The following is an 11,795-nucleotide window of genomic DNA, read 5'->3' on the forward strand; positions in this document are numbered from 1 at the left end:
TCGACTTTAGTTATTCAAAATAGTTCCATCTCCCTGTTTTGAGCGATCTTAAAGCTTTTCGAAAGGATGTTTCAGGTCATTGGCCGGAATGTTTTTCAGGATGTCGGTACAAGCCTTTTGGATGGCCTCTACGGATGCAAAAAGTTTTTCTTTCATGGCCAAATGCAATTTTTCGAATAGGCATCAGGCAAATACTGTGAGTGATAGATGGTAAAGTCAGTCACAAGTGTGGATCGATGAGATGGTGCATTATCATCCAACAAGCGCAACAAACTCTTCAAAACGCCAAGATAGAAAATTGCATTGACGGTTTGGCCCGTTGGCACGAACTGCTTGCGGACCATTCTCTTGGATTCGAAAAAATAAAGGAGCATCGACTTGAGTTTTGACTTCTTCATACTCGATTTTTTGGGTAGTGGCTCGTCAGGGGGTGTTCCATTTGGCTCTTTGACACTTAGTTTCAGGTTCATGTTGGAAACACCACCAGTTACAATGTTGTTAAGGAAGTGCTCGTCTTTTCTCGCCTCTTTAATGGGGTCTTTCGAATGTTGAATTCTGAGCAATTTTTGGTCCGGAGTTAACTTGCGCGCAATAAAACGTGCACAGGCCTTTCGTAAGTCCAAATGATCAGTTAAAATGCGATGAATCGATGTTTGGGAGATATTCAACTCCCATTCCATGAATATCAACGAAGATTTATGTTCATTTTTAATAAATTTACGAACAATTTCGATGGAGTTTTCGGTGATTACTGACTTTTCATTGTCACTTAAGTCCTCACAATCGTCTCTGAAACGTGTAAGCCACTCATGAACTCTAGCACGAGATAGACAATCACAGTTATAAACCTTCTTCATCAAATAAAATGTTTCGGTAAACGTTTTAACGATTTTAAAACAAAATTGGATATTAGCTCTTTGTTCGAAACTCATTTTTGTACCGATGACAGAAAAATACTGACACTTTAGTCGCAATTACTTCGCTTTCACTGAATCGAATGTCACCAAGCTTTTACTGGAAGTCAGCTAGGGAAGTAACTTCCAACGCACCAACTCATTAAAATGATGGCGCTATCAAAAACATTTTATGACGCCACTCTTGTTTATTTAAAGCATTGAAGTATGGTGTATCGCAGATTTCTAACAGGGAATTCGAGCAAAATTCTACTCAAGAACTTGGCACAACAAATGGCACGCTTTGAGACGTTTAAAATAAGAAACAGGCAAAAAGTTTTCTTCTTGAATGTAGCAAGTTTAGCCTCAATACTCGTAACTGGCAGCGGGAGTTGTAAGAGGCAAAGGTTTCTCAAAATTCAATGAATTCACTGCAAACTTTAAAAACACTTCCTGTAAACGCTCAATCCTATTTAGATGACTGAAAGGCCGCCAGATAAAAGATGCATTTTCCAAGAGGGATTTAACAAAAGCTACAGCTACAGCTTTTAAGGGTGCAAGGATTTGAAAATGTTGAACTATGAATTGGCTAAAATGGAGATCCAAAACAGGCCAATTTAATCAGCAAAATCCTATTAGAGAGGCTTTCGGTGGGGGTCGTAGCAAATTGAGTGTAAATACTTGGAGCCCAATGGCAAGATTAGAAACTGTAGACCTATCCTTCGGGCTAATTAAATTAGAACTTACAGCAGTTTACGTTGAGGACTTAAGAGTAACGATTTTTGAATGTCATCCATTGTTATGGCCAATGTACCAAAAAGCAAAGGGGAATTTCAAGGATCAGGAAGACATGCAATAGCATCCGTTTGACCGTATTTCGCACGCCTTCGTCACAGTTCAAACATGGTGTGCACTGCATTCTAACGTAAATACAATTCTAAATACTATGCGTGTGTATATACAATATGAATATTATAAGAAATCTCTCCATATTGTCAGCCCTCATTTTTCGTATATTTATGCTTTTGTATGTTTGTCATGATAAAAATTGTTGCGTGCCAATTTCCAATTTTCTGTCGTATTCTACTTAACAGCTTCCTTGTCATTAATACATAAGTGTGTACATACATACATACATACATACATACATACATACATACATACATACAGATATATGTATACGAAACAGGACAAGAATACGAAATTATGTGCACTCAGGATATTACAGGTCGTTGGGTTGATTCTTTCAATTCAAGATTTTAAGAGGATAATGAGAAATGAGTTCACATATAAAGTGATTACAATATACCTACATGCATAATACATATGTATGCATATAGGTATGTACGAGTATAAGGCTTCAAAATATTGATATATATTACGATTTTTTTATTCAATTCAATTTTAAATCAATATACAAATTACAAAGAGAACAGTCTTCGGTAATATGTATGTAAAGTACACAGTAGTGATGGGTGAACTAAATTGAAACGAAAAAAATATTTGTGAACTCATTGACAAAACACTTGAAAGCAGCAAAGTGCCTAATGAGGCTAAGTAGTGCTCAAAATTAAAGGAAAAATATGATTTTGTTTTTATTTTATTAAATTAATAGGTCGTATACTTGTTTCCGTGGGTATCAAAAATGTCGCATATATTTCATAGCAAAAAATATGTACGCTATAAAATTCTTGATTCGGACGAAAACAAGAATGCGGGCTAATAATTTCACTGTGCAACACTCTTTGAAAAGGACGAATCAGTTGGTTATTTTTCATTTAATAAATCAGTTTTGTTTTTGAATAACTAAATAACAAAAACAATGATTTTGAGTGATGGAAAGCTTTATTTTGCCCTTTACGCACTCCATTGCTCGTATGTTTGTATACTGCAGCTGGAGGAATGCGAGATTAATGCCCGAATTCTGTAAGCGAATCTCATCTCAAGTCACTAAAATTGAGATTATAAATTAGTGACTCTATTTGTGACTTGAGACGATTTTGATATTCAGTAAGGGCAAGTCACAAGAATTTCACCAAATATCATGGTGAAAATAAATAGAAACAGTCAGCTGATGGCACGTATCGACTAGAGATAGTCAACAAGTTGAGCAAAAATTCACTTATCGATTCCATATGTAATGGAATTTTTTAAACTCATTTATCAAGCGCAATTCTTCATCAAAAACATAAAGAATATGAATATTACTAAGCTCATACAAAATAACGTTTTTTATTTCTGTTTCATAAACCTTTTACCTGAATCGGTTTATCAACAATTCAATTGAGACAAACAAAATTAATAAGCGACAAATGTTGAATTGCATCTCTATATACATTCCGTTGAAATGAACGAGCTGGGAACTCCGCTCAAACTTGTCAAGTGGTTTGAGATCTTGAATAAGTTTCCAGTAGAAGGATTTCGGGAATCTAAAAAACCTCCTGAAAACGTCTTCTTCCAGAAGGAATGGGTCTTCCGTGCTGCGTAAACTTGCCGAAATCCGTCTGCGCATATTTCTAAAACGGCAACAAATACACAATTATTCGTGTTCATAAGAAATTTTTACCCAAAACATATTACTTCGCTTCATTTTCGCGCTTTTTTTGCAACATATATAAAATAATTAAGTCCTCTTCCATATTTTTCGTTTTGTGAGCTGCTCAGAAGTAGATCACTAATTAGTGACTTTTTTTTTAGACTAATGACGTGAGATTGCTTACTGAATTGCAACTAGTCTCAAAATCAAATTTCACCACGAAAAGTCTCAATTAGTGACTTGAGACTGCTTACAGAATTCAGGCATAAGAGAGCTCTCGCCTATGCATAGGAAAATATCACTGCATCTCAGTGCCATGCTTAAATCAAATTTTTGATCGTTCTTCTTCTTCTTCTTGAGCTTCTCTAAAAAAACCCGCTATGCTTATGCATTCATATACACAGATGAGTGCTTTAGCGGGCGGGCGCCGTAGCCGAATGGACTGGTGCATGACTACCATTCGGAATACAGAGAGAACATAGGTTCGAATCTCGGTGAAAGAGCAAAATGAAGAAAACGTTTTTTCTAATAGCGGTCGCCTTTCGGTAGGCAATGACAAGCCTCCGAGTGTATTTCTGCCATGAAAAAGCTCCTTATAAAAATATCTGTCTCCATTTGTGTGACAACATCAAGACACACGCTACCCAGAAAGGGTATACGCGCCAATTATACAACATACGTTACTAGAAAAAAGGAACACCGACGCAATTGAGAAGTTTGACAAATTACAACTGCAATTCACAAAGAAAATATTTAAGCTCCCAAGCTGTTTGCCTACTTTTGCTATTCATTTATAAACAGGTATCAGGTGTGATCACATTTACACGGATATTATATCCAAACAACAATCTTTGCATATGAAGCCTTGAAGCATAAATCGTTTCTGGATTATGGTTATAAATCAAAGAGGATTGGCTTATAATTTGACATGCGAAGAAACGGTGTTCGAAAAAACAAGTGGGCAGAAAGAAGTGAACATTTTTTAATTGTATTATGGGGTTATATACAGTTAGAAGGCCGAAAAAAGCGAATTTTCCAAAAACATTTCTAAGAAAACTTTTAAATTTATTGATCTAAAAATTTGTAAACATATTATGTTATCTTTTAACTGTATTTTAGGACTTAGTATTAGTAAAAATATTTATTTGGAAAGGAGCTCCTCTCAAAAAAGACGTTTTGCGGTGACCACTAGATATCTGAACTGGATCCTCTGAAATTAAAAAACGAAACAGATTTCGTTAAAGTAATGTTAAATCTAGTAATTAATCGAAGGAATAAGCAAAATAAATTTTTTTACAAAATGGCGGTTTCTAAAAAAAAACGATTTTGGACCAAAATTTGGCCTTAAATTGTTTATAAAAAAAATATTTATCGATGAGAAAAAATCTTCAATTAATTACTAAAACACATATTCAAGAAGCTCCTGCTAAAATTTGAGACTAATCGGTTTTTTTCCGTTTTCGAGCACCGACTTCGTGGTCACCGACTTTGAAAACACCATTTTGAGAAAAACGCGTTTTAAGTTTGCCTTGTACTTTAAGCACTCTGAAACGCCTTTTCAAATTTGCGTGTAACTTCGAAAATATTCACCGGAACGATATTAAATTTTCTGCCTGTATTCTTAAATATATATACATTAAGAAAAATAATAATAAAAAATCGATTTTTTGAAAATTCTAACTGAATATTTAATTCACCTAACTAAACAAAAATAAGCTGTTCCCTAATTATTAATCGAGTTTCATTTAAATAATGCATTACATTTCTATTTCAATCTCCGTTCATTTACAGTTTCTCTCAGCAGTGATGCTTAAAGATTACAAAAAGGCCTTGAAATACTGCAAACTGAGTAAGTCATATTTGCATATCAGAAAAGAAAGACGCACCTATAAATCAAAACTTTTAATTAACTCGTAAACTTTTACCAACATCTCCTACTTCTCTCCCACTAACAAACGTAACAAACTGGCAACTGCCAATGGTGAACGGTGAACGGTGGACAACGCACAAACCATTCAACAGTTTTACAATACGAGCCAAACAACGCAACAGCCAAAGAATTCTATCCGCTTATAATCGAAAAATTACGAGGTAAGTTTGGCAAGTATAATTTTGAAATGGTGTCAAGTTTATTGAATTGTGAATTAAATTTTGCTTTCCACTATCCTCACAAACACACACACACATGCACACTCGCACACGTAGGCGCTGCAGCCAGCGACAGTGATGAAAATTATAATAAATCTTCTTCACCCGAACCAGTTTTAGAGCTGCAATCCTCGGATCCTTCAGCAGGCGAAAGTGATGAGGCGGCCTTTGAGGACCAGCCGATTGGTTTAATGGACGATGGGCTTGATGAGTACGGATTGCCTGAGGACAATTGCAATTCATTGGGTGAAACGAACAGCCATGAGCTGAATGTGAGCAGTCAAAGTGGCAGTAGTGATTCCGCGGGTGGTAGTTTGAGTGAATCGGTTGATGATGAAGTTGAGGAGGAGGAGGAGGTCGATGATGAGGATGTTGCTGAAATCGATGATGACGATGACGATGTGGATGAAGATGACGATGACGACGACGACGACGACGATGACGACGATGATGTGGAAGATGCCATTAGCAGTAGCGGCGATGATTTGCCAATCGATGATCCAAATTCGATTGGCGCTGCAGCTGGCACCGGCAACAATTCACTCTCATCGCGCAACTCGTCAAGCGGCGGCGGTGGCGGTGGACGCAGTCGAAGCGACAATACAACGCACTCCTATTCGAGTTTGTTGCTCGAGGAGGAGGACGACATAGCGCCGGTTAGTTTGATATTCACCAAAGAACTGTCATCACCCGACTTGGATGTCAGCAATGGTAGGTGAACTAAAGCATATTAAATTACGCTATTTTAATATACGATACACTAGACAGGGCTAGTGTACTGGGGCGGCAGCCCTTGGTCGGGAAAAACCCGAGTCATTCCGGTAACGTAGAACCGGCTGCCATGGGAATGCCATCTGCCATCAACGGCTCCACCCGAACTCCACCTCGGTTAGGTGCAATAAGTGCAACGGGTTGAGCCACCTTAAGACCTGCTCAGATCTTAAGTCGCACAGGGAGTGGTCCACACGGTATGTGGCCACGTGTTGCTCCCGCCAACAGGCGTCTGATGCCTCCACGGCTACCACACCCCCTGATAGGCCGGCACTACCAACCGCCACCACAACCCACACCTCCACGGTGAGGAGCCTATCGGAGCAACACAACTCCCCTTCAACCCCTCCCATCCCTTCCTGCTCCAACCCCAGTGCGGGGACAAACCAGCAGCTCCTGGTCCCCCGTACAGTCTGTTCCGTGTGTCAGACCGTAATACCTCGGAATCTGGTATCAGTCCAATGCAATTCCTGCAGTGGCTGGTGCCATTTTCGGAGATGTTCCGGCCTGCGCACCACCCGTGAGTGGACAACTGCCTACGTTGCCCCCTGCTGCAGAGCTCTGCACCCACTACCGCCCCCGGAGGCGCGGCCGCCCACCACCATCAGGCCGCAACAACCACAGTGGATTGCGCAGCAGGACCAACGTAGACAACACCACGCGTCCCTCACCCCCCCGGATTACACTGACCTCACCGAGAAGCTTCAAGCTTCTCCAGTTTAACTGCAACGGACTTGCGAGTAAGGTCGACGAGATAGTCGACTTTATGAGCCGGCACAGTATCAAAATAGCTGCGGTCCAGGAAACAAAGTTGCACGCTAGGTCATCTCTGATCACCAGGGATGGCTATCACGTGCACAGACACGATCGCGAGCGAGACAATGGTGGTGGCCTAGCGTTCATAGTCCACCACACAGTGCAGTATGGTCTCATCGATGAAGGAATCCACCGCAGGGACAGCACCTTAGAATGTCAAGGCATAGCTGTCCGGTCAGGCGATTCCGAGCTCGAAATCTTTAACATATACATATATACCCCCTGTCACCTGCTGCCCGGCAGGATATCACCCTGATATAGGTGCGCTCATCAGAGGTGAAAACCGATTGGTTGTAGGTGACTTTAATGCGCATCACGATCTTTGGCATTCAAGCCTGCCAAATGATCGTAGGGGACAGCAATTGGCAGAGCAGATAGACGACTCGACATTCAGCACTGTGAACGACGACGCCCCCACCAGGGTAGTGGGCAATTGTAGCAGCTCGACTGACCTAACAATAGCTAGCGCGGGTCTGATAAATAGCATAACGTGGCGACCTATGCTATCGCTTGCATCAGACCACTTGCCCATTATCTTCTCGATTGAGAGACCTGCCGACTTCGTTTCCGCGAATCACCGGTCCTATTTTAACTTTAAAAAAGCTAATTGGGCCGGCTTCGCGGAATTCACCGAGGACACCTTCGCCGCTCTTCCCATCCCCACTGATGTGCGCGTAGGCGAACGCGCATTCCGCAAGGTGCTCACAGCTGCTGCGGCTCGCTTCATCCCAGCTGGATGCTATAAGGACATCCGTCCTCATTTCCCAGCAGAAGCAGCCAGTTTAGCAAACGAGCGTGACCACCTACGCCAGGCCGATCCCGGGGATCCCCGCATAAGGGATCTCAATTTGGAGATCCGCCAACTGGTAAATCAACATAAGCGGACTAAATGGGTTGAGCACCTGAAGACTTGTAACCTCACCTCCGGAGTGAGTAAGCTCTGGTCCACCGTTAGGTCCCTGTCGAACCCGACGAAACACAACGACAAGGTGGCTATCACCTTCAACGGTTGTACTTCGTCGGACCCGAAGAGATGCGCGAGCTATTTTAGCCGGCTGTTTTCACTGCATCCTCCGGGCGATAGAACCAAACGTCGTGTTACCAGAAGGCTGCACAAACTGACGAACGACAGTGCGCCACTTACTTTCTCCGGTGATGAGGTTCAGGGGGCCATCAACAAGTCGAAATCATCGAAAGCCATTGGCCCTGACGGACTTAACGCGCTGATGCTGAAGCATCTGGGACCCCTGGGAGTAGGATACCTCACAAGGGTCTTCAATTTGTCTCTGGCCACTCTCATCATCCCTGACAAGTGGAAAGCAGGGAGAGTGGTCCCACTATTGAAACCTGGGAAACCCGCCAACCAAGGGGAGCCTTATCGGCCGATAACTCTCCTTTCCTCAGTAGTGAAAACACTTGAAGCCCTCCTACTCCCACTCTACACGACACACCTGGCCCCAGCCCCACATCAGCACGGATTCCGACGAGTGCACAGCACCACCACGGCACTCACCGCCATAAACGCCCAGATAAATCGCGGGCTTAACCAAAACCGCCCCTGCGAGAGGACTGTCCTAGTAGCGTTGGACCTAAAGAAGGCTTTCGATACAGTCAGCCATTCCACGCTACTAGATGATATTTATCAGTCGACACTCCCGCCAGGGCTGAAGAGGTGGTCCGCGAACTACCTGAGCGGTCGGCACTCGTCAGTGATTTTTCGAGATCAAATGTCAAAGCTGAGGAAGATTAAGCAAGGCGTACCGCAGGGTGGTGTCCTTTCACCCTTGCTTTTTAACTTCTACATCTCGAAGCTCCCCCAACCACCAGCGGGAGTTTCCCTGATCTCATACGCTGACGATTGCACGATAATGGCGTCGGGCAATGACATCGATGGCCTGTGTTCCAAAGTGAACAACTACCTCACCGACCTTTCTCGCTTTTTCACTGCGAGGAATCTCCAACTTTCCCCCACCAAGACCACGGCGACCCTATTCACCACCTGGACAAAGGAGGTCAAGCTGTCCCTTAAAGTAAAAGTCGACGACACACCAATTCCGACTGTGAATAACCCCAAAATTTTGGGTGTAACCTTTGACAGCTTGCTCTCCTTCTCTGCGCATACAAACGCAATTGCCACTAAAGTCCAAAATCGCAACAAGGTCCTCAAATCGCTGGCCGGCAGCACTTGGAGCAAAGACAAAAAACTGTTGCTTTCGACATTTAAGGCAATTGGCCGGCCGGTTCTAAACTATGCTGCGCCTGTCTGGTCGCCTGGTACTAGTGATTCACAGTGGACAAAGCTTCAGACATGTCAAAATACCGCCATTCGGACAGCGACCGGGTGCCTCCTGATGTCACCCTTACAACACCTACACAACGAGGCACAAATGCTCCCAGTTGCGGAGCACAACATATTGCTCAGCAAGCAGTTCCTGCTGGGGTGTTACCGCAGGTTTCACCCCTGCAGACACCTGCTTGAGCCTGAGCCGCCTCCCTGGCACGTCAGGAGACACCTCCTCAACTACGCTGACGAACTCCAGGACAAAACTGACCGAAACCTACTGGACCGGACAGTATTTCGACAGTCAATAAACGACATTCACCGGGAGACCGTTACCACCTTCATGAACTCCCGTCCTGTGAATGCCGTAATCGGAGTCCAACCACCACCTATTGCAGATGAAGAGCTCCAGCTTCCCCGTGAGACTCGTGTAACATTGGCACAATTACGTTCTGGATATTGTAGCAGGTTAAACTCCTACTTATCCAGAATCGACCCCGACATACCAAACACATGTCCGGCATGTAAAGGTACCCCGCACGACACAACCACCTCTTCACATGCCCCCTCAATCAGACTCATCTAACCTCCCTCTCCCTCTGGACCCAACCTGTCGAAACAGCATGTTTCCTGGGCCTACCCCTAGATGAGCTAGACGAAGACGACCGATGATATACTTACACTGACAGGGCTAACTATGCTGTTAAGACAACAACAACAACAACAACGGTGTTTTAATGTGTATGTGTATGTGTTTTTTTATTTATATTTTAATGGTAGGCAACAAACTGCCATCAACATCGTGCAGCGACTCTGAATCACCAACGGAACCGTTGACGCAGCGACTCGCAGCCATTTTGCGCTCCAAATGTGGTGTGTCCAGTGCTGGTGACAACTACTAAAGGTAGGGGGAAAGGAAGACCTGCTGGCTAAAGCAGAGACAAGCATGCAGAGATCGCATTGTTATCAGGAAGGCAAATGGCAAACAAACAAAAATAGCTACAAATGCATACTAATAACAAAAATTTATATGAACCATAGATGAATATATATTTTTCAAGTAATCACTTGTATGTGTTGAGGTGTTGCATATGTATCGGCGTGTTTATATTCTTGCATATAATCGAAACCACACACACAAGTATATGTATATTGACCTTCGTGAATCTATTACACAATGTATGTATAGTATGTATGTATATGTAGCAATTGTATAGGTGATTTTCTCGACTATAAACAGTTATACTACGGTATGTTATAAAAAAACTGACGCGACCCATTAAAACTTAACCGTCGTCACTCACAACTCCATTCAGTTATTGAGCTCTGCGTACATGCAAATATATATTTTTTTGGATTAAGGCGTTCAGCTCAACGATGTGCGATATTGATATATATGTAAATGTATACTTTGTAAAATTAAATACTCACTCTGCAAAATACGAATACGATTCTTATACATAATAAAAACGATACTTATATTTAGTATAAAATATATACACACATACATACATAAAAGAATTTTTATAGGTATATATAATTATACTTACCAAACGACAGTTAGATTTTAAAAATCATTTCGATATTTATACGTCTCCAAATTATGCATTAATGCGGTTAAAAAATCTATATGAATTATAAATCTTAATTTTTTTTAAACTTGATTTTGTGTTTTTATGATACATTTTTTTTTTTTTTTTTTTGATGAATTTTTTATTTATTCGGAAAGCTTTTCAGATTAGCACTTAGTTCTTCAAAACCTCCCGAATTCAGCATTGTTCTAGTAAATTCTGAATGAATTAGTGTACTTGCGGTACTGAAATTCATTTATGCTAAATAAAATGCGCGGGTAGGAAACTTTTTGGCATGCTTTTAGGCTTAGGTTAGCGGTGAAGCAGAAGTGCATATTAATGTACTTATGTTAATTACATATATACCACAATTTAATTATTACTATGTTTGCGATTAGAGCTTAAAATTACAACAGTGCTCAAAGTGTCAAAACGAAAACGCTGAAGCAAATATACAAGGCGAAGTCCAAAATAAACAAGGCTGGTGTCATAAAAATGTTTTTGGCGGTGCCATTTTTTTAATGTGTTAGTGCGTTGGAAGTTACTTCTCTAGCTGACTTCCAGTGAAGGCTTGGTGACATTTGCTTCCGTGGAAGCGAAGCTATTGCATCTAAAGTGTCAGTATGTTTGTGTCATAGGTACAAAAATGAGTGTCGAACAAAGAGCTAATATCAAATTTTGTTTTAAGTTACCAATCTTACGAAACATTTAAATTGATGATAAAAAGTTTATGGCGATGAGTGAGTAGTTTACACGTTTCAGAAGTGGTTGTGAGAACA

General features: G+C 41.6%; 1 protein-coding gene across 2 annotated transcripts in view; it reads left to right on the forward strand.

The window, feature by feature from the left end:
• Positions 1-11,057, forward strand: part of LOC128855540 (germ cell nuclear acidic protein) — an 87,326-nt gene extending 76,269 nt beyond the window's left edge. For both annotated transcript variants that reach the window (XM_054090526.1, XM_054090525.1), the window contains 4 exons: positions 5,221-5,278; positions 5,452-5,520; positions 5,635-6,288; positions 10,226-11,057. In XM_054090526.1, coding sequence (XP_053946501.1) covers positions 5,221-5,278; positions 5,452-5,520; positions 5,635-6,288; positions 10,226-10,347 — 903 coding nt within the window. In that variant the 3' untranslated portion in view covers positions 10,348-11,057. The remainder of the gene's footprint in view (positions 1-5,220; positions 5,279-5,451; positions 5,521-5,634; positions 6,289-10,225) is intronic.
• Positions 11,058-11,795: the final 738 nt, after the last annotated feature.

The sequence above is a fragment of the Anastrepha ludens genome, chromosome 2 (assembly GCF_028408465.1).
Source record: "Anastrepha ludens isolate Willacy chromosome 2, idAnaLude1.1, whole genome shotgun sequence".
Lineage (NCBI taxonomy): Eukaryota > Metazoa > Arthropoda > Insecta > Diptera > Tephritidae > Anastrepha > Anastrepha ludens.